This window comes from Cetorhinus maximus, chromosome 5, assembly GCF_964194155.1.
Source record: "Cetorhinus maximus chromosome 5, sCetMax3.hap1.1, whole genome shotgun sequence".
In the NCBI taxonomy this organism is placed as follows: domain Eukaryota; kingdom Metazoa; phylum Chordata; class Chondrichthyes; order Lamniformes; family Cetorhinidae; genus Cetorhinus; species Cetorhinus maximus.
The window spans coordinates 166,273,196-166,297,141 of NC_135883.1; the positions used below are offsets into that span (position 1 = coordinate 166,273,196).

General features: G+C 45.1%; 1 protein-coding gene across 2 annotated transcripts in view; it reads left to right on the plus strand.

The window, feature by feature from the left end:
* Positions 1 to 7,819: 7,819 nt before the first annotated feature.
* The window catches only part of LOC144681065 (inactive tyrosine-protein kinase 7-like), a 317,600-nt gene continuing 301,473 nt past the window's right edge, over positions 7,820 to 23,946 (plus strand). For both annotated transcript variants that reach the window (XM_078542773.1, XM_078542774.1), the window contains exon 1: positions 7,820 to 8,102. In XM_078542773.1, the coding sequence (XP_078398899.1) occupies positions 8,018 to 8,102 (85 nt within the window). In that variant the 5' untranslated portion in view covers positions 7,820 to 8,017. The remainder of the gene's footprint in view (positions 8,103 to 23,946) is intronic.

Consider the following 23,946-nt stretch of genomic DNA (forward strand, 5'->3'; position numbering starts at 1 on the left):
AAGACAGTAAATATCTCAGTCCAACATTCCGAACAGGTGCTGCATACTCAACAATGGGTCTTATGTAACTATTGAACTCAGTGAATAGGTCAGTTTGAGATATGTTGCGATGCTGGAGAAAATGTAGCATGTGAATCTTCCATTTGCTCTCTTAAGCATTTCACGTTCTTGGTAATCCCATCTGACATCACTTTGAATGTAGATTCCTAATAGTTTCATGCACGCTTGTTGCGCAATCTTGGCATCATCTAAGTTGATGAGAGGGGAATCAGAGGGGTTTGCATGAAACACAATTTTGATCGTTCAATCTCATTTGATTTGCTGTTGTCCATTTTAATTCATGTGCAGAAGTGTCATCAACTGGAGCAGCTTGAGTTTCAGAACTTGAGTAGCAGCTGGCATCCCTGAGACCATGTTTTCATGGATAGCACATTTCTGGATCTGGTTACACTGCAGATTAGGGATAAGCAGGGAGACAGGGTGAACTCTGGGCAATCAAGGAGGACCGTTGTAAGAGTTCTGTGCGCGCATCTCGCTTTCCAACTAACATTCAGTTCTAAATGCTGGTGAGAGTGATGGTTCACCTGGGAAATTGTCATGAAGAGATATTAATGTCTATTATGTTATTGGAAATTATTTTTAAATTGGAATTGTAGTGGGGTCTGTGTCTATGTATGTGCCTTAATTTGATGAAAGCCAGCTAGTCTGGGTGCTTTGATTGAGATGTTAATTAGATAAACGTAAGGAGGATAGAAGGTAAAGTGTAAATTTGCATTTGTTGAATAAAGCATTCAAAAGTGGGAGTAAAATCTTGCACCTAGCTACAAGATGCCAAGCAATGCATTTATTATTTTTCAGCTTACTAATAAAATTGGTGGAACGAAAGGATATTATTGTTAGGAGATGTAACGTTAAAAGCCTGGTGATACAATGGAAAATTTATATTCAAAGGAAAAGCTAGGTATAAACAGAAAGGAGTTTGTGTGTGTAAGACAGAGGCATTTAAGATCTAACCAGCCTGTAAGCCTCCAATTGTGTCTGCAAAGGAACCAAATTGCAAGGAACCTCATTTTGACTTTGTATGGTGAAATGTGCTTTGCCTGGTGTCTGCTTAAAGTCTATGGGTTACTGATGCCTTGGTGGAGATTTACCCGGGAGTGATTAATTTGGGGATTTGTTTAAAAGTTATTCTGGTAGTAATTTGTAGACATGTGTACATGTTTAATTTGTTGTAAATTAATAAATGTTTAATTTAGTTTTATATAAAAACCCTCTTGAGACTCGGTGGTCTTATTCCTGAATTCAGAGCTGCATCTCAAACATACCAATTGAAAACACAGGTTATGACAGTTGTTTCAAATTTCCCTCTGGGAATTAAACAACTCAGCCTTTACCAACTGCTGTGTCATAACAGGAGTGCAGCCACAGCCAAGCCAATGGCACTATGGGTCGCTCAGCTCTACCAAGGCACGAGTGAGTGGGGTGAAGGTCGCAGAAGGAAGATTGGGAAAACAATGGTCTTAGGGGAGTCTATAGATAGAGGAACAGACAGCTGTTTCTGTGGCCACATATGTGAATACAGAAAGACATGTTGTCTGCCTTAGGGTGGGGCCAATTGAGGGAGGAGGATGAACACCCAGCAGTCATGGTCCATACCAGTACCAAAAAACACAGGTAAAAAGGACAATACCTGCAGGCAGAATTTAGGGAGCTCAGAAGACCAGCAAGCAGGACCTCAAAGGTAGTAATCCTTTGGATTACTGCTGGTGTCACATGCTAGTATTGAAATAGAAGGATAGAACAGATGAATGTGTGGCTGGATCAATGGTGCAGGAGGGAGGGAGGGCTTTATATTCCTGAAACATGGGGTGGAATCATTCCAGATTTGCACCAAGTACAGTAGCAGGCTGGAAAAAGCATATTTTACCTGCTGGCCACAATGGTGGGTTTTCATACCGTATCGTCCCAATCCTGCTTCATTAAACATGCATTCCCGGGAAACAAACTGGGTAGCTGCCAGGGTGTCCTCTCATTTGCCCTCCCTGACGTCACCTCAGTCCTTCAGTAAACTGGATGCCATATTTAAAGGCCACCCCTGCAAAGAGCTAACACTCTTTAAGGGATAAGAAGCTGCTGTGAACTGATGGCTGCTAAAGGGGGGAAACACGCTGCCCCCAGATTTAGTGCTGCCTTCCTTGAGTGCCTACTGGACACCCGCCACGATGTCCTCTACCCCTGTTCTGGGAGAAGGTCAGTAAGCAAGATCACCAATCCAGCATGGCCAGCAGTGGTCAGCGCCAACATCCTGCAAAAGAGGACAGCCACCCAGTGCAGAAAGAGGATGAATGGTCTCTTCCGTTCCGCCAGGGTAAGTCACTCTTCTTATCACTCTCAACTCACACTTCCAAACCCAACACACATCCACAGGGATCTCGCACCTCAAGGGACACTAACTCTCACACACACCCTCATATCTCCATCAAGCTCTGGAGCTCACATTCTCATCCCGTCCATGGCTCCGCTCATCACACAAACATTCCGTGCAGTGCCATGTGTCCTGTTCACACTCTCTCCATCTGTTTTCATGCAGGAGAAGCTGGCTCACAACAGCAGGGCAAGCTCCCAGACCAGGGTTGGAGTGGCCCACATTAGGTCCCTCATTCACTTAGAGGAGTGTGCCATCACGCTGACTGATGAGGATGTGGACCTCGCCTGCGGCGACGGTGAGGTCAGTGGCGAACATTCACGTGAGGTTCCTGCACCTCATCATCCCTCTCTCAACGCAACTGTGAGTGCTCTCTCTCCTGTTTATGACTCCGTTGCCATGCACTAATCATCTCTACTTTGGTTCACAGCAAGCTTTGCAAAATGATCAACACCCTCAGCCAGCCAGTCCCTCAGCTCCATCCAGGTCCTCGCCTCCAACCAAGAGGACACCTCCTCCATTGAAGAGCTGGAAATAAGCAGCCTGGAAGACCCGTCACAGCACTTACCCACACCCTCCACAAGCGCAGAGACACGCACCTCGGTAGGACCTAGATCTAGATAGGCTTGAGTTCACAATCTGGTGGTCACCGCATGGACACATGTCTGCAACAGGGGGAAGCAGGTTCAGCCGAGTTCCCCGGGACTCAGAGGACTGCTGGGGAAGAGGCATCTGTGAGGTCCGAGTCAGATGACGAGCCTCTGGATTCGGCCTTCCAACTCATCTTGGAGAGTCAGCAGAAGGCAGGAGAATATCATGCAGAGCTGTTGGAAGCCCTCAACAGAGTGGTACGCAAGTTGGACTGTGTCCGCCTGCTCTCTGATAAATTGGTGCCCACGTGCACTATTTTGGAGGTCTCCACGGGAAGGATGGCGGACTGAATGGAGACCCGGGTCCAGCAGAACATGGAGATGTGCGCAGACCTGCATTCCAGTGCTGTAGCCATGGGTGAGTTCCTGCAGTGGCAATGTGAGGGGAAACGGGGCACCTGGATGTTCTCCAGGTGCTCCTCCACTCAAGTAGTCAGGCTGGGGTCCTCGGGCACCCGAAGGGAGGAGGAGTAGCAGCTGGATACCCCAGGTCATCCACTCAGGAATCTCAGAGGCTGTCCTCTCCCTCCGAGTCCTCTCTGCCTGTGACCCCCTCAATCCCACCCTCTGTCACTGCAGAGGGAGCAGTTGGCCCACAGGAGGGCAGCCAAAGTGAGCCAGGGTCCCCAAGGCCTCGGATCTCCAGAGGACCCAGAAGTCCCCAAGTCATCAAGCAACAGGGTCAACCAAAGCACAGGCTGTCTCCACCCCTGCTGCGATGTCAGGGCAGTACCTAGAAGAATAGGTAGGTCTAGAAAAGTTAAGAATTTCTGATCAAAGTGGTTGCATGGGTGAACACATTTTGTCACTATAATCTGCAAACATATTCACTTTCACTGAATAATGTGTAATGGTGTCTTTCAGCTTCACTAATAGGCTTTGCAAGTTCTCCCCTGCATCCACCCCTCCCCCCCCTCCCCTGCCACTAGCAGTTCAGCTGTACATAGCTGGCCCACAAGTGATTCTGGAGGGAGAAGTGTGTGTTTGTGTGTGTGTGTGTGTGGATGGGCCATTTGAAGCCTCATGCAAGCACTCTGCCAAGCACACGGATCCTTCCTCCATCACACTCATCTCAATGTCTTGAGCATTTTTAATGCTGTCTGCTGGGGGTTCTTTCAGTTATCCATCTGAGCTGACCTGCATCTCTGTCCATCCACCGATTGCAATCCCATGCAGCAACTGTTCCTGCCCAATACAAAGCTCCTTTCGCTTTCAATTTTGCAAGATGGTTGTAGTGAACTATGTCTTCAGCTCCCCTGTCCTTTTCCCCTCCCCCAGTCACCCATGACCTTTCCCCCATCACTGTTGACCCCCCCTGGCAAAACCTTTCACCTCCCTACCATCACCTACCAGACACAACCCTTTTCTTTCTGGAATGTCCAGGTGAACGTAGATGTTCCCTTTCTTCCCAAGAATCTCACCCCTTCCACATTGACCTTCCCAACTTCCTCCCTCCCACCCCCAGGGTCCATGTCTGGCTCCGCGTCCCTACCAACCACCCTCGCTGTCCCCTCTACCGCAGCTGTTGCACCCTCACAGCTCACTTTGCACTCTCTAATTCTCACCATATCCTCCTACCATGCCCACCCTCAGTTCACTCCCAAGGAGGCAGTCATCGACTCCACAGAGTCCCTTGCACTTTCAACTGGACATCCTCCCCTTACTCCTTCCTCCCCTTAGACTCCTTCCCCCTCTGTAAACTCCTTCCTCCTCCCCCTGAACTCCTTTCCCCCTCTGAATTCCTCCCACCCTCTGAACTCCTTCCTCCCCCTGAAGTCTGACCTCACCGAACTCCTTCCTCCACCTGAAGTCCTTCCCCCCCCTCTGAACTCCTTCCCTTACACCTTTCTGCCCTCTTACACCTACCTCCTCAGTTGCTGAATTCTCCCCTCCCTTATACCCTCCTCCCACGTAATCCCTCTCCCCTCCCAACCTTACCCCCGACACCATCATTCCCCCCTCCCAACCTCACCCTCCTGACACCATCATTCCCCCCCTCCCAACCTCACCACCCCCCCCACACCATCATTCACCCCCTCCCAACCTCATCCCTCCCCCGGTACACCTTCCTCTCCCAGTCAAGCCTAGATCATCCTCTCCACCCCCTCATCCATAGAAGATCATGGCCAAGATACTTATGTCCCAAAACAGACTCTCAATAGTGACCTCCCACCTTTCATGAGCTGCTTCATGGTACAGTCATGTCCACCAGAATCCACCCAGCATGCGATGCACGTGGTCCGGTTGCTGCAGAGCTCCTTGGATGTCCACGATTGAGCAAGGCCCTGATGCTAAATCCCAAATTCTGCACGTCACTCTTTTCAAGATGTGTTCTGCACCGGTGTGGTTTCCCGCTAACGTGGGTGTTAAATTTGACGTGGTGGTGATTCCGGCGAGCAGGGCTCATAATGAAATGCTGCTATATTAAAATGACATTCCTGATGAGCGAAGCAGACAATCGCAAACTGGTTTTATGACGGTGTGAAAACTATTTTTGGCCTTCCCACTATATTGTCCGCTCAGGCCTGCCATGATGTTCGACACCAAGTGGGACGGAAAATTCCGGCCACTCACTCACTCGTTCGCACACACACACACGCACGCTCTCGCTCCCACACACACACGCTCTCTCTCTCGCTCCCACACACACACGCTCTCTCTCTCGCTCCCACAAACACACGCTCTCTCTCTCGCTCCCACACACACGCGCTCTCTCTCGCTCCCACACACACAAAGGTTGTCATCTTCTGACTAGGCACTTTACAGCCTTCTGGACTGAATATTCAGTTCGACAATTCTAGATCATGAACTCTCTCCTCCATCCCCACCCTCTTTCCGATCCCCCTTTTTTCCAATAATTTATATAGATTTTTCTTTTCCCACCTATTTCCACTATTTTTAAATGTATTTCCATCCATTGTTTTATCTCTACCTTTTAGCCTACTTCGATCCCTTCCTCCCACCCTACCTCACCCCCACTAGGGCTATCTGTACCTTGCTCGTCCTGCCTTTTACCCTTAATGTCACCTATTAGCACATTCCTTAGATAATATCACCACCTTCAACACCTCTTTGTCCTTTTGTCTATGACATCTTTTGGCAATCTCCACCTATCACTGGCCCTCTATCCAGCTCTACCTGTCCCACCCCCCACCCCTTAAACCAGCTTATATTTCACCTCTTTTCTATTTTTCCTTAGTTCTGTTGAAGAGTCATACGGACTCGAAATGTTAACTGTGTTCCTCTCCGCAGATGCTGTCAGACCTGCTGAGTTTTTCCAGGTATTTTTATTTTTGTTTTGGATTTCCAGCATCTGCAGTTTTTTGCTTTTATCTATGTATTATTGGAAATGGTGTTGGCTTATCAAGTGGTATAAGATTCTGTTGTCAATGATATTGTCTGGCATTTTGTTGCCTTGGCTTTCTTATAATAGATTTTTCTTGAGTCAACAAAACTTGGTATTTGTGCTTTCAGAGCAACACAATAGAAGTGATTAAATTTGAATATTTAATAGCTCATTACCACCCTTAAATTGATACAACACATCTTATTTGATATGTATATAATTTAATTTTCAAATTAAAAAGTGATAAGAACCACCTAAACGGCAAATGGATAAATTTATCATTGGGTGTGGCATTGAGCTTTACAAACCAATAGTGTCCCATGTACAAGCCAGTTAGCTGATTTTAACTTGGGGGGTGGGGGGGGAGATGCTACAAACAATCTTTAAAATCAATGCCATTGATCTCTTCTTGATCTCCACTCAATGATCCAACTGGGAAGTAGGCACTCGGGTGTCCTGCTAATGTATCGAACACATAATAAATTGTCACAAATAAAAACAGAAAATGCTGAAAATACTCAGCAGATCTGGCAGTATCTGTGAAGAGAGAAACAGAGTTAGTGTTTCAGGTCCTGACCTTTCATCGCCTAACCCTCAAAGAATGGGTGTACAGTACTGGAAAGTTGTTGGCCTCGGCGAGCCTTACCTCAACATGAGCCATGACTTTCAAGACATGCGAGAAATTAGCGTAGCAGGATATTATCATAGTGTTGAGTAACTGGAAGTGAAAATGGAATTGCTTCAATTTATTTGTGTCGTCCACGCTCCATATCAGGCTGGTGGTAATCCAGTTTTACAACAGTGATTACCCTTCAGAAGTGCGTAAAACGCTTTGGGACGTCCAGAGATGGTGAAAGGCGCTATATGAATGCAAGCTCTTTCCGTCTTTCTCGGTGCTCATTCTCTTGAACTACCTACGAGTTACAAGTCCTCTACGCCGAAACCGCTACGTGGAAACAAATCACAGCTTCGGATTGGAGTGACCGTTGTCAAGCGGGCAACACCCTCAAGTTTTTATTTAAGAAGTCTGACCGGGACTGATAGAAAATAACTGACATTCATAAAATATTGGAGATTTCAAAAGATTCAAGTCAAGGAACTATTTATCTTCAAGAAAATCTGAGTGAATACAGATTACCTATGGGCTCAGATGTTGATAGTTTTTGTCCCAAGTCATTATTGCACCTCTTCAACATTCACGGTTAACTCACCTTTTCCCCTCACTAACAAAGCACCAGTCACCATGCAACCAAACTTCATCCAACCGGAAGCAGCCGGTCGTCCTTTTAAAATCCTCATTGGACAATTCTTTTGATCCCGCCTCAGGAGCGGGCGGCGATTGGTCGGAGGGTCCATCAATCAAGCTGTTTCTGGGCTGTTTCCGGTGAGCAGGTTTGGTGCTGGTGGTGGCGGTTTTTTTTTTCGTTGGCCGCTCACTCGCTCGCGGGTCGGCTTGGAGCGCGAGCGCTGCCGGAGGATGGTAATGCCAGAGAAAGCAAAGCACAGCACCGAATAAAAGGCGACCGACTGGGAGCGATAAGAAGAAAATAAGCTGGTTTTGCCTTTCTCTCGTTCCTTCCGTCCATTCCCTTTTCCATGTATTTCTTGGAGCTGGCTTACGGATCTTCGATGGCGAAGAGGACGGCGGCGGTTCTTGGGGCCACGGCGCTCTTGGCGCAAGGTAAAGTGAGGGGACCTCGGGCAGGGATAATAAATAATAAATCACCGGCGGGAGTCTGCCTTTTGAAAAAAAGGACGAGATGCAAATTTGTTAAATCCCATCCTGGGTGGGTTGCCGCGAGTCTGGTTGGGTGGGGTTTAAGAAAACTGCAGGGATTGAGTTTTTCCTGGGCTGTTGGGAGATGGAGGAGTTTGAACTCGTATAAAAAAACCTCAGGAATTGGAGATGATTTTGTCCGTGTATTTAAACAACTAAAAAGATACTTTGTGGAGTTGCTGAAGTGAGCGTGGGACGTTTTCTCCTCATCTTTTAAAGAACTTCTCCCTTCTGCAACTCGCTGTTGATGCAGCTTGAAGCTATGTTAAAATTGCCCGTGCGTGTTTGAGACATTTTTATAACCCCCCAGGAAAGGAGAAACGAGCAGATCGTGAATCTAATTAAGCTTCGATGTTTTAAATTGCGACTTTCGGGAAAGACGAACGTTCTCAAGTGCAATGGTATTAAATCGAGGTGTCCTTTTGGGGTTTAAAAAGAAAGTGGGATTGTATCTTGGTTAAACCTGCGCTTTGTAATTTTTGTATGATGATTACAACCAGATGTCATTAAATGGGGCTTTGGAAAGTTTTACTTTTCAGTCCTTTTAAATAGTTTCGAGCTCCAATATATTAGAGCGCTGTGACTTGCTCTTCGTGGGGTGCATTCCAGAGTATGTGGTAACTGAGGAATAAAATACTGTACTCAGCGATTTTCATTGGGATAATTTTCCTGAAGAATTGGGAAGTCTCGTGGTCGGGGGAGGGGTGATGTCTCTTACTGGTTTGAATAGCTGCTGTGTAGAAAGTTGGATTTGTTTTTAGTTTCGTTCACCAGTGTTGGACGCTTACACATTTAACAACTTTCAACACCAATTAAAAAATTTCACTTTTCTTTAGTACTTAATCTGAGGCATTAGATTTGGATGTTCAACTCTAACGTTTCAATGTAGTCGTTTTCACAGCTAAACACATGCAAGAGAGCTCGACCTTTTCACACATAGAAAAGTGACATGTGAGTAGTAATGCTCAAGGCTTTTTGCAATTCTTGCCCTTCCCTGACAATGGTAACTTTAATATATGAAAAGTCACAATCTGAAAGGTTTTTCTTTTTCTCAGATTTCTAGCATCTGCAACATTTTGCTTTTGTATAGTAACTTCTTTTCTCAAATTTCTAGCATCTGCAACATTTTGCTTTTGTATGGTAACTTTCTGCCAGGGTGCAGTTTTGAAGGTGAACATAAAAGTTAAGGACAATTATGGATCCTTGTCTAAGTAGCTAACGACTAGAAAGAAACAAAATCATGATTTTCCCAAAGTGACATATGATAAGAAGCCTGCTCCTGATTTCTGTCAGCTGTGTCACAGTAGCAGAGCGCTTACCTCTGAATCAGAAGATTAAGGATTCACCTCCCATTCCAAAGACATGCACAAAATCCAAGTTGAGGAGTGTTGTACTGTCTGAGATTGCATCCTTTAGATTAGACAGACTGAGGTCCCATGTTCCCCCTAAAGTGGTGCTATTTTGAAGATTATCAGGCGATTTCCTTGTGCTGACCTGACTAATATTAATACCTTGTCCAACATTGCTAAAAGATTAAAACAAAAAACTACTGCGGATGCTGGAAATCCAAAACAAAAATAGAATTACCTGGAAAAACTCAGCAGGTCTGGCAGCATCGTTGGAGAAGAAAAGAGTTGACGTTTCGAGTCCACATGACCCTTCAACAGAACTGAGTGTAGTTAGGAGAGGGGTGAAATATAAGCTGGTTTAAGGTGGGGGGCGGGGGGAGAGAAGTTGAGGGTGGGCTGGTTGTAGGGACAAGCAAGCAGTGATAGGAGCAGATAATCAAAAGATGTCACAGACAAAAGGATCAAAGAGGTGTTGAAGGTGGTGATATTATCTAAGAGAATGTGCTAATTAAGAATGGATGGCAGGACACTCAAGGTACAGCTCTAGTGGGGGTGGGGTGGAAAGACTGACAAGGTATTAGTTGTAGATTTAAAAATAATGGAAATAGGTGGGAAGAGAAAAATCTATATAAATTATTGAAAAAAACAAAAGGGAGGGGGAAGAAACGGGGTGGGGATGGGGGAAGGGAGTTTAAGATCTAAAGTTGTTGAATTCAATATTCAGCCCGGAAAGCTGTAAAGTGCCTAGTCGGAAGATGAGGTGCTGTTCCTCCAGTTTGCGTTGGGCTTCACTGGAACAATGCAGCAAGCCAAGGACAGACATGTGGGCAAGAGAGCAGGGTGGAGTGTTAAAATGGCAAGCGACAGGGAGGTTTGGGTCTTTCTTGCGGACAGACCGCAGGTGTTCTGCAAAGCGGTCGCCCAGTTTGCGTTTGGTCTCCAATGTAGAGGAGACCGCATTGGGAGCAAAGAATGCAGTAGACTAAGTTAGGGGAAATGCAAGTGAAATGCTGCTTCACTTGAAAGGAGTGTTTGGGCCCTTGGACGGTGAGGAGAGAGGAAGTGAAGGGGCAGGTGTTGCATCTTCTGCGTGGGCATGGGGAGGTGCCATAGGTGGGGGTTGAGGAGTAGGGGGTGATGGAGGAGTGGACCAGGGTGTCCTGGAGGGAATGATCCCTACGGGATGCCGCCAGGGGGAGTGAAGGGAAGATGTGTTTGGTGGTGGCATCATGCTGGAGTTGGCGGAAATGGCGGAGGATGATCCTTTGAATGCGGAGGCTGGTGGGGTGATAAGTGAGGACAAGGGGTACCCTATCATGTTTCTGGGAGGGAGAAGAAGGCGTGAGGGCGGATGCGCGGGAGATGGGCCGGACACGGTTGAGGGCCCTGTCAACGACCGTGGGTGGAAAACCTCGGTTAAAGAAGAAGGAGGACATGTCAGAGGAACCGTTTTTGAAGGTAGCGTCATCAGAACAGATGCGACAGAGGCGAAGGAACTGAGAGAATGGGATGGAGTCCTTACAGGAAGCGGGGTATGAGGAGCTGTAGTCGAGGTAGCTGTGGGAGTCGGTAGGCTTGTAATGGATATTGGTGGACAGTCTAACATCAGAAATTGAGACAGAGAGGTCAAGGAAGGGAAGAGAAGTGTCAGAGATGGACCATGTGAAAATGATGGAGGGGTGGAGATTGGAAGCAAAATTAATAAATTTTTCCAGGTCCCGACGAGAGCATGAAGCAGCACCGAAGAAATCATCGATGTACCGGAGAAAGAGTTGTGGGAGGGGGCCGGAGTAGGACTGGAACAAGGAATGTTCCATATACCCCATAAAGAGACAGGCATAACTGGGGCCCATGCGGGTACCCATAGCCACACCTTTTATTTGGAGGAAGTGAGAGGAGTTAAAGGAGAAATTGTTCAGTGTGAGAACAAGTTCAGCCAGACGGAGGAGAGTAGTGGTGGATGGGGATTGTTCGGGCCTCTGTTCAAGGAAGAAGCTAAGGGCCCTCAGACCATCCTGGTGGGGGATGGAGGTGTAGAGGGATTGGACATCCATGGTGAAGAGGAAGCGGTTGGGGCCAGGGAACTGGAAATTGTTGATGTGACGTAAGGTGTCAGAGGAATCACGGACGTAGGTGGGAAGGGACTGGACAAGGGGAGAGAGAAGGGAGTCAAGATAACGAGAAATGAGTTCCGTGGGGCAGGAACAGGCTGACATGATCGGTCTGCTGGGACAGTTCTGTTTGTGGATTTTGGGTAGGAGGTAGAAGCGGGCCGTCTGAGGTTGGGCGACTATCAGGTTGGAAGATGTGGGAGGAAGATCTCCAGAGGAGATGAGGTCAGTGACAGTCCTGGAAACAATGGCTTGATGTTCCGTGGTGGGGTCATGGTCCAGGGAGAGGTAGGAGGAAGTGTCTGCGAGTTGACGCTCAGCCTCTGCGAGGTAGAGGTCAGTGCGCCAGACAACAACAGCACCACCCTTGTCAGCGGGTTTGATGACAATGTTGGGGTTGGACATGAGAGAACGGAGTGCAGTAAGTTCAGAGAGAGACAGATTAGAATGGGTGAAAGGAGCAGAGAAATTGAGACGGCTAATGTCATGCCGACAGTTCTCAATGAAAAGATCAAGAGAAGGTAAGAATCGAGAGGGAGGGGTCCAGGTGGAGGGAGAATATTGGAGGTGGGTAAAAGGATCCGTTGAACCGTTGTCTGTGACATCTTTTGATTATCTGCTCCTATTACTGCTTGCTTGTCCCTACAACCACCCCACCCTCAACTTCTCTCCCCCCGCCCCCCCACCTTAAACCAGCTTATATTTCACCCCTCTCCTAACTACACTCAGTTCTGTTGAAGGGTCATGTGGACTCGAAAGGTCAACTCTTTTCTTCTCCACCGATGCTGCCAGACCTGCTGAGTTTTTCCAGGTAATTCTGTTTTTGTTTTGCTAAAAGATTATTGGGTTGAGAGACATTTGACTGCTGTTCTGCATTACCACAACTATTTTAAAAGTACTTAATTGGCTGTAAGTGTTTTGGGGAAGACCTGAGATTGTGGAAACCGCTATATAAATATGTTTTTCTTCATACGTAGGAAAACCTGTCACACTTCTTCGTAGATTTGTATCAGACAAGAGCAGACCCTGAGTTAAGGTATAAAAAATGCAAGTCAGGTCTCTGTTGAAAGAAAATCTTTGTTTTTCTTCAGTGGTGCTTTGGACATTCCCTCACTTCATCCCACTACTGTGGCTGTGCCATCAGCTTCTCGGGGCCCCACACTTTGCATTTCCCTTCACCTAAGCTCTGCCTCCCTTTCTTTCTCCAGTGTAGAAAATTTACGTCACAGACGGAGGCTGGTTGTATCTGTGATGACCACAAAACAATTATCCAGCATAATCCCAGCTCTTGTTCCATAGCCTTGTAGGTTACAGCATTTTAAATGTCTATCAAGTGTTTAAATGTGTTCAGATCATGATTTTCCCCTGACCTTTACCACCTTTTTAGGCAATGAATTCCAGGCCCCACCTTCCTGTGGCTGAAATAATTTCTTCTCTGCTCCCCTCCTATCCTTCCACTAAATCCTTTAAATCTTGGCTCCCAAGTTATTGACCTTTCTGATAACTGAAGTACATCCTTCCTACCACTCTATCTTGGCCCCTCACAAATCTCCCCATAGCCTCCTCTGTTAAAAAGAAAACAAACCCAGTCTGTCTAATTTTTCCCCATGGCAAAAATTCTCTCTCCCTGGCAGCATCCATGTAAATTTTCTCTATGCTCTCTCGTGTGAACACTCCTTCCTGTAATGCAGTAACCAGAACTGTATGCAGTACGTTAGCTGTGGCTTAACAGGTTTTTTATACAGTCCTCACATAATCTCCCTTGTATTCTATCCTCGGCTAATAAGGCTCTCCTTAAAAACCCACATCTTTGACCAAGCTTTTGATCACCCTACAAATCTCCTTCCTTGACTCAGTTAATTTCTGTCTCATTTTACATCTGTGAAAATTTTTTGCACACTTTGAAAGAAAAATGCATTTAGAAAGAAGGTTTCACAATGTCACCACATTCCGAAGTGCTTTACAGCCAAAGTGCTTTTTGGCATGAAACGACAGTTGTAAGAAATGGCAGCCAATTTGCACACAGCAAAGTCCAACGAACAATTCGCAAGCAGCAATATGATGACCAGATAATCATATTGACCAGCTTTTCAGAAAATGATAAATGCAAGAGTGCTTCACACGTGCATTTTTGATGTCGGATCTCATAAGGTTATTCTTTTGCTGTTTTAAATGTAATTTAAACTTCTGGTGATGGGGATTCTAAATGGCACTGAGTGAGAAGAAGTGAACACCTGGAATGTGTTTTCAGTACAGTGGCTATGAATGTTTTCAGTGGAGTTAGTTGCATGCAAATTAAAGTGGGGCTGAAGGTTTTTGTGCAAATGAGCAGGAAGGTCAATTGCATTTCTGGACATGTGCTTATTGCTGTGTTCCTTGTGTTGATGCTTTCCCATTTGGAAAGGCTGAAGGACTGGTTTCCTCAAAACTGAATTGCTTCCAGCAGTCATGTTGATTTTATTGCATATTTTTAATTACTATAATTTGTACTTGTCTATTTCATTTCAGGCTGTTGTGAAATGCAGGTTTGGTCGTACATCTGGGCCAATGTGTTTTTGTTGTATTCAGCTGTCACTCATGACCAAGTTTCCCAAGTACCTTTTCCAGTTGTCCATAGGGTAACTTTACTGTAGCACTCTATTTAGTGCTTTTTAAAACATGTGAATCATGCTTATTGCCATTGTACATTTGTGTATTACAAAAATGTTTGTGGTTTATATTCTGCCACCTGATTGAATCTGAGGGAGGATTGTTGATGTAACTTATGAATCCAGATATTTCACGCACCTCATGTAATTATTGAAATTCTTAATTTATGAATGTTGCCGTGATCATTTTGTATTATAATTACACACAAAAATTAACATTTAACACATTATCCTCAATTTGATATGGCTTAACTCCAAGTAGATCAGGGTTTGTGATACAAAGATTTTAGATGGCCTGTTGCAGAAGAACTGCATTTCTAACTAACCCTCTCTTGCATGTATTGTACCTGCACAAATGTAGATGTTTAGTTAGATCTCTATGAGCATTGCGTTCATAATTGGATTCAGCATTAATATAAAAGCAAAATACTGGTCTGACAGGAAATTGACCTGAAACTCTGTTTCTCCCAACAGATGCTGATGAACATTTACAGCATTTTCTCCTTTTATTTGGGCCTTAGCATTATTTTGACACACTGGAGTGATAAGTAAATTTGTAAAGTTCTCTGGATGTACATTGGCACTTGTAAAATTTTGGTTACAGTACAGAAACAGACCATTCAATGATTAATTCGGCCTGTCATGCCCTTGCTGGCTCAGCTAGCCCCACTCCTTTGCCTTTTTCCCAAACACCTTACATTTTTTCTCTTCACTGAGATGGTGGTGCAATGGTAAAATCACTGGACAATCCAGAGGCCCAGGCTAATGCTTTGGGGCCATGGGTTGAAATCCCACCACGGCAGCTAGTGGAATTTAAATTCAGTTAATAAAAATTGGAATTGAAGCTTAGTCTCAGTAATGGTGACCATGAAATTATCATCGATTGTCATTAAAAGCCCATCTGCTTGAATACTTTTAAGACAGAGGTAGATAGACTCCCTTGTTAGTCAAGGATCTAAGGATATTGGGGGTAGGTAGGAATGTGGGGTTGAGGCCACAATCAGCTCAGCCATGATCGAATTGAATGATGGCCTCTTGTTCCTGATTCTTACGTTCAATGTCCTTTAGGGAAGGAAATCTGCCATCCTTACCTGGCCTGCCTACGTGTGACTCCAGATCCACAGTAATGTGATTGACCCTTAACTGTCTCTGAAATGGCCAAGCAAGCTACTCAGTTCAAGGGCAGTTGGGAATGGGCAACAATGCTGGCCTTGCCAGTGACACCCACATCCCATGTAAGAATAAATTAAAAAGTTAGGTGCTTATCCAATTTCTTTTTGAAAGCCATGATTGGATCTGCCTCCACCATCTCTCAGGTGTGCATTCTGCACCTTCACCATTCAACTGTGTTTACATAAAGTTTTTTCCTCATATCACCATTGGTTCTTTTGCCAACCACCATCCCCTGATTCTCAGCTGTTCTGTCAATGGCAATGGTTTCCGTCTTTCTACTGTGACTAGACTCCATGATTTTGAACACCTCAAATCAAATTTTCTCTCAACCTTCTCTTTCCCCAAGGAGAATAACCCGAGCTTCTCCAGTCTGTGCACATACCCAAAAACCCTCGTCCCTGGAAGGGCATTCTTGTAAATATTTTCTACACCCTCTAAAGCCTTCCCATCCTTCCTAAAGTGCGGTGCCCAGAATTGAAGACACCATTCCAGTTGAGGCCTTATCAGTGTTACATAAAGGTTCATCGGAACTTCCTTTTTTACTTTATGCCTCCACTTATATAAAGTCTAGGATTCTTAGGCTGTTTTAAGCTACTTCCTCAACCTGTCCAGCTGCGTTCAATGAATTGTCTACGTATCTATGTAACAGGTGTCTCTGTTCCTGCCAGTCCTTTAGAATTGTACTTGTTCTATATTGCGCCTCCTCACTCTTTCTACCGAGATGCCTCACTTCACGCTTCTCTGTATTAAATTTCATTGGCCACGTGTCCACCCATTCCACCAACCTGTCTATATTCTTTTGAAATCTATCACTAGCTTCGCAGTTCGCAATGCTTCCAGATTGTGTAAATTCCAGAACATCTGCAAATGTTGAAATTATGCCCTGCACCCCTAAGTCTAGGTCACTAATGTAAATAAGAAAAGCAGTGATCCTAATATTGGCCCCTGGGGAAACCAGTATATTACTTTCCTTCAGTCCAAAAAAACAACCACTTGCTGCTACTGTTACCTATCGTTCAGCCAACTTCATATCCAAGTTACCACTTTTTCTCTTTTACTCCATGGGCTTCAAGTTTGCTGGCAAGCTTGTTAGGTGGCACTTTATCAAATACATTTTGGAAGTCCATATACACCACATCAGCCACATTATCATCTTCAACCTCTTCTGTTACCTCATGGAACAATTTATTCAAGTTAATTAATATCGCTTCTCACTAAGCTGGAGTTGTATACCGAGTTTTATTCAGTCTTAAATAATACAAGCCTACACTACTTGCCTGGTTGATAATACGCTAACTGGTATTTTGCCTTTTTTGGAAATTGCACATCAGCAAATTACCTGTATCTAAGGTTACACCGATAATTCTACTTTTGGTTAATTCTTGATTTTTAGTTGGACATCAATGTTAGGGTAGCAATACAGCTTGAAATCTAAAGGGTATGAGTCGAAAACAGCATTTTTAATCATGAATGGGATGCGGGTGTCACTGGCAAGGCCAGAACTTGTTGCTCATCCCTAATTGCCTTTGAGAAGGTAGTGGTGATCGCCCTTGAACTGCAGTTCGTGTGATGTAGGTACATCCACAGTGCTGTTAGGAAGGGAGTTCCAGGAATTTAACCCAGTGACAGTTTAGAAACATGAGGGGAACTGGCAGGTATTGTTTCCATCTACTTGCTGATTTTGTCCTTACATGCAATTGAGATTGTGGGTTGGAAGGTGCTGCGGAGAAGCCTTGGTGAATTGTTCGGGTGCGTCTTGTAGATGGTAGACACTGCAACTACAGTGCACCAGTGGTGAAGGGAATGACTTCAAGATAATGAATGGGGTGCTAGTCAAGCAGGCTTCTTGCAGAATAGCCAGTTAAGCAGTTACTAGTAGACTATCCAGCCTCTGACCCACAGTATTTGTGGCTGGCGCTTTTATGTTTCTGGTCAATGATGATTTCACAGGATGTTTCTGATGGGGGAATCAGCAATGGTAATGCTACTTGAACGTCAGGGGGAGATCGTTAGTTTCTCCTATTGGAGTTGGTGCCTGAATGTTGTCCATGCCTTTCGGAAATAATGTCTTACCTTCCGGGAGTGGAAACAGCCAGACCTGAGAGGGACACCTCTACTCGGGCAGCAGATAAATAGAGGGCGAGGCTCGGCCTTCACTCACCTTCCAGGAGCGGAGACAGCTGGACCCACAAGGGACTCCTCTACTCTGGCAACAGGCTGAGTTTGAAAAAATCCAGAAGTAACACCACAGGAAAACTGTAAGCTCATTGGTTGGTGAGAAGCTGCTGTTAGGGAGTGTGTTTAAATAGCTTAAAACTAGAAAAATGTGTCATTTATAAAGTAGTAGCTACTTGGATTTCAGAAGGAACACTAGCAATAGGGAAGTAAAATTTAAATTGTCAAAGTGAAATAGAGTAAGCCAAACTAAGATAAAGTTAGTGTAAGTGCAGTAAAGATAAGTTAATAGTAATTTATTAGAACATTACAACATAAGAAATAGGAGCAGGAGTAGACCATTTGGCCCCTCAAGCCTGCCCTGCCATTCAACAAGATCATGGCTGATCTTCCCCAGGCCTCAACTCTAGGGAGGAGTTCTACTTACTCTTAAGTGTAATAAATAGTTTTTAGAGTTACGGGATGGCAGGTCAACTTGGCCAAGTGGAGTGCACATCCTGTGGTATGTGTGAAGTCGTGGACGCACCATGTGTCCCAGACGAATACATCTATAGGAAGTGTCACCAGCTGTACAAGCTTGAGCTCAGGTTTTGGAACTTGAGCAATGGCTGGAGTCACTGTTGTGCATCCGGGAGGCAGAGGACTGCGTGGATAGCGCATTTGGGGAGGTGGTCACACTGTAGGTCAGAAGCACACAGCCAGAGGGGGAATGGGTGACTGCCAGGCAGTCTAAGGGAACCAGGCAGGTTGTGTAGGAGTCCCCTGAGTCTATCCTGCTTGCTAATTGATTTTCCATTTTGGAAGCTGATGAGGGCGATGGCTCTTCAGAGTGGTGCAGCTAGAGCCAAGCCCGTGGCACCACAGGCGGCTCAGCTGTACTGTGAAGGAGGAAAAAGAATGCAGAGGCAATAGCGATAGGGAATCCTGTAGTCAGGGGATCAGACAGGTGTTTCTGTGGCAGTAAACGTGACTCCAGGATGGCATGTTGCCTCCCTGGTGCCAGGGCCAAGGATATCATGGAGCAGCTGCAGGACGTCCTTCGGTGGGGGGGTGATTAGTCTGATGTCGTTGTCCATATTGTTACCAACGAAATAGGTAAGAAGAGGGATGAGGCCCTGAAAGGAGATTTCAGGGAGTTAGGAAAGAAATTATAAAACAGGACCTTGAGCAGTAATCTTGTGGTTACTCCCAGTGCCACGTTCTAGTGAGCATAGGAATAGGAGGATTGGTCGATTAAATATGGGGCTGGATAACTGGTGTAGGAGGAAGAGCATCAGATTTCTGAGGCATTGGCACCAGTTCTGGGACCCACCCCACCCCCAAAAGGGCCAACTGTTGCTTGTTCCATGTTGTTCTTTCACAGTGCTTACCCTAGTTCTGCTATTATCACATTCTGCTTACTTGTCTTTATGCCACCATCAGCACCTTTTTGAGCCCTTACCACTACCATTAACACTCCCTTTGCCCTTTTATTCATGACACCTTTGTCAATCTCTCCTTTGTCCCCGCCTATTGCTGGCCTTCTACCCCAGCTTCACCTGTTCCACCCCTCTCAAACAGTATAAGTTTCATCATATTTCCATTTCTCTTCAGCTCTGAAGAAGAGTCATATGGACTCAGTGTTAACTCTGTTTCTCTCTCCACAGATGCTGCTAGGCCTGCTGAGTTTTACCAGCATTTTCTGTTTTTGTGCCCTTGTCCATAAGTCACTAAAGGATAGCATGTGGGTGCAGCAGGCTATTAGGAAGGCTAATGGAATATTAGCCTTTATCGCAACAGGATTTGAGTGCAGGAGTAGTGAAGTCTTGTTTCAATTGTACAGAAACTTGGTTAGACAGCACCTGGACTGCTGTGTGCAGTTTTGGTCCCATTATCTCAAAGGATATTATTGCCATAGAGGGAGTGCAACAAAGATTCACCAGACTTGTTTTGGGGATGGTGGGAGTGTCTGATGAAGGGAGATTGGGCAAACTGTGCCTGTCTTCTCTAGAGTTTTGAAGAATGAGAGGTGATCTCATTGAAACCTACAAAATACTTAAAGCAATGGACAGGTAAGATGTTTCCCCTGGTTGGAGTCTAGAACCAGGGGACACAATTTCAAAATAAGAGGGATGCCACTTAGGACTGAGATGAGAAGAAATTTCTTTACTTGGAGGGCTGTGAATCTTTGGAATTCGCTGCCCAGAGGGCTGTGGAACCTCAGCCATTGAATGTGTTTAAGGTAGAAATTGATAGATTTCTGATTGGCAATAACGTAAAGGGTTATGGGGATAGTGTAGGTAAAAGGCATTGAATTGTTTGATCAGCCATGATCGTATTGAATGGCAGAGCAGGCTTGACGGGCTGAATGGCCTTCTCCTGTTCCCATATTCCTGTGTCTTGCTGCATATGGACATGGCTACTTCCATATCTGAGGGGTTGCAAACGATACTGAGCACAGTGCAATTACCAGTGGGTATCCCCACTTCTGGCCTTATGGAGTGAAGGTAGATGATGAAGCGCCTGAAAATGGTTGAGCCTAGGACACTCCCCTGCAATAATGTCCTCGGGTTGAAACGATTGACCTCCAACAACTGCAACCATCTTCCTTTATACTATATATGACTCCAACCAGTGGAGAGTTTTCCCCCTGATTCCCATTGACTCCAGTTTTGCGAAGGCTCCTTGATGCCACACTCGGCCAAATGCTGCCTTGATGTCAAGGGCAGTCACTCTCACCTCACTCCTGGAGTTCAGCTCTTTTGTCCTTGTTTGGACCAAGGCTATAATGAGGTCAGGAGTCGAGTGGCCCTGGCAGAACCAAATGGAGCATTGGTGAGTAAGTGCTGCTTGATAGCACTGTCCATAACCCTTTCTATTGGTTTGCTGATGATTGAGAGGTGTCTGAAGGCGCGATGATTGGATTTGTCCTTTATTTGGGTAGGGCAGACCTGGGTAGATGGCAGTGTTGTAGCTGTACTAGAACAGTTTGGTCAAGAAGTGTGGCTAGCTCTGGAATACAAGCCTCTCGGGATGCACACTGACTTTCAGTTCTTAAACTTTGTATTAGGTGCAGTAAAGCTTCATCCTAGTCTGTAACCATATTTGCAAAGCTCTTACTCGATCCGTTAAGATTTCCTGACAACTTCAGCTTTCATTTAACCCTGGATTTCCACTTCTTGCATGATCATAACCTGCGGGTACAAGTGGGCTCCTGCACACCACAGATGGGAAACCAGGAAGAAAGTGAAACAGCGGGACAAGAGGGTCATCTAGAAGAGAGCCATTTGGAAGAAAATGCCAGAAGAAGCTGGACACAGGAAATGGACTGGGAGCATGTCCCAAAATAAAGACGACCAAAACCGGCAGTGGATGGGGTGGGACTGATAAAGGTCCCAGGAAGACAGTCAAGTTAAGGGACAAGGACAGGAATCTGAAACAGATCCTGTTAAGTGAAGTTAAGAGCGAGGAGCAAAGGAAAAGGCTCCGAATTAAAGAGGCAGAGCTGCAGGAGCAGGCTTTGAATGATGTGGGCTTGCAAGAAGCCTGAAGGTCTGAGGAGACAGCTGAAAGTTGGTGACTCCTTACTACAGGCCTTTGGAGCAGTGGTGTTTTGCTTGGCACAGCCGAATACTTGTGTGTGTGAGAAAGGTGAAGCTTGAATGCATGTAGAAATCCAGGGGAAGGGAATCTTGGAAAGAGCAGTTGAAACCCTGGAGGTGGATCCTCGTTGAAGACATCTGAGAGAGAGCATCGTTTGGGAGAGAATTTCAAAGCATGTTCTTTGAGTGTGGAGATTGGTCACCCTCGTGAGAAAGACGGTGTTTCAGTCAGACCGGTTGGCTGATGTGTGACGAGTGTCTGGGGGGGTTGACGAGAAATCCGTAGAAACTTAGTTTTGGAGTGTGGTCTGTGTGACCGCAGTTCACCTATTAGTTTACATGGGCTGTATGCTTTGAACATGAGTATAAGATTTTCTAACTTGTGTTATCTTTGAGTTTGAATTTGTATCTGTGAAGGTACAGTTGGGGTGAAGGAGTAGTGTAATATAGTAAATCTTTTCTTCAAAAAATGCTTTATTCTTTTGTTAAAAGTTCATCAGACTCCTGTGACTCTGTTTAGTAGCCTTCCTCCACGTTTCTAAAGAAAAATTAAAAGTTAGGATCGATCAGGCCAGGTTCCACCCTGGGGCCTGACTTGCCCAGCAGTAACATGAGTTAAGATTCATAACAATTTTATACATGAGTAAACTGACTTTGGCTTGACTAGTGCATATGCATTGCCAATGCATTGTGACACCACGATCGGTAAATACACTCCCATCAGTGTCGAGCTTTTACTAGCCGAAAAGGGTTGTGGGGTTACCGGACTTTGAGTAAGTTTATGGTCAAATTGCAGACAGACTGTGCTCAGTTATAAAAACAAAAAGCTAAAAGCTACTGCGGATGCTGGAAATCCAAAACAAAAACAGAATTACCTGGAAAAACTCAGCAGGTCTGGCAGCATCGGTGGAGAAGAAAACAGTTGACATTTCTAGTTCTCACGACCCTTCTGCAGAACTGAAGTATAGTTAGGAGAGAGGTGAAATATAAGCTGGAATGCTTCTTCCACGTAGGACTGTTTTCGTATTGAATGGCAGAGCAGGCTTGACGGGCTGAATGGCCTTCTCCTGTTCCCATATTCCTGTGTCTTGCTGCGTATGGACATGGCTACTTCCATATCTGAGGGGTTGCAAACGATACTGAGCACAGTGCAATTACCAGTGGGTATCCCCACTTCTGGCCTTATGGAGTGAAGGTAGATGATGAAGCGCCTGAAAATGGTTGAGCCTACGTCGTGAGGACTCGAAACGTCAACTGTTTTCTTCTCCACCGATGCTGCCAGACCTGCTGAGTTTTTCCAGGTAATTCTGTTTTTGTTGTGCTCAGTTATATCTGTTTCATTGAGTTTCATTCTTCTAGAATTCTATTGGCTTGTTGCCAGTGAAGCATCTAGTTATATTTTACTTGGGTCACTTGATATGTGATCATTTTGATCAGTACTGAGATGAGGTTTTTTTTTTGAAAACTGTTAGCTGATTCTGAGTATATTGTGCTTTTAAAGGTTCTGTGGTTTGTTATATGTGGCTAATTTGCCATTTTGAAACTGTAGACAGTCCTTGAAATGTGTGAAACCAGGTTAATAAGTTTAGTTTTGAAAGTTGCAACACATTGGGTCTGTGGTTAATTGGGTGATTTTACAGTAACTTCCAAATAGTTACTATTCCATGCAATCTTGAAAGATCAAACTAATGTTCAGGTGCTGTACGTAGTTTGATTCAAACGGTGACGGTTTTTAAACTTCAGAAAGCCAGTTGGTAAAAGATGAAACCAGAGCCAATCTTTACTGAGCTTAGATTTATACAGCATGAAATATATCAAGTATATGCCTCAACCCTCACCCCAATGTCACAAAGTATCTCTTTATACTCTTTTGACTACAGCGTTAAACATTAAAGGGCAAGTGTCTCTTTTTATATATGCTCAAATAATAACAACCCAATCAATACTGCCCTCCTGCATGCAGTTAACCACAATTGTTGTACAATAAACAAGCTGATGCAGTTCAATAATTCAAAATGATCATGGCTGATCATCCATTTCAATGCCTTTTTCCCACACTGTCCCCATTTCTCTTTGTCGTTGGCATTTAGAAATCTGCCAATCTCTGCTTTAAACATACTCAATGACTGAACTTCCACAGTCCTCTGGGGTAGAGAATTCCAAAGATTCCCAATCCTCTGAGCAAAAAAAAAAATGCTCCTCATCTTGGTCCTAAGTGGCTTTCCCCTTATTTTTGAAATTGTGCCCCTTGGTTCTAAGCTCCCCAACCAGGGGCAATGTCTCCTCTGCATCTACCCTGTCTATCCCTTTAAGTATTCTGTAGGTTTCAATGAGATCACCTCTCATTCTTCAAAACTCTTGGGAATATAGGCTCAGTTCCCCAATCTTTCTTCATAGGACAATCCTGCCATCTCAGGAACAAGTCTGGTGAACCTTTGTTGCACCCCCTCTTGACAATAATATCCTTCCTAAGGTAAGGGGACCAAAACTGCAGACAGCACTCCAAGTGCGGTCTAACCAAGGTTGTATTTTTATTCATTCATGGGATGTGGGCATTGCTGGTGAGGCCGGCATTTATTGCCTATCCCTAATTGCGCATGAGAAGGTGGTGGTGAGCTGCAGCCTTGAACTGCTGCAGCCCATGTGGTGTAGTTACACCCACAGTGTTGTTAGGGAGTTACAGGATTTTGACCCTGTGATCAGCGATTATA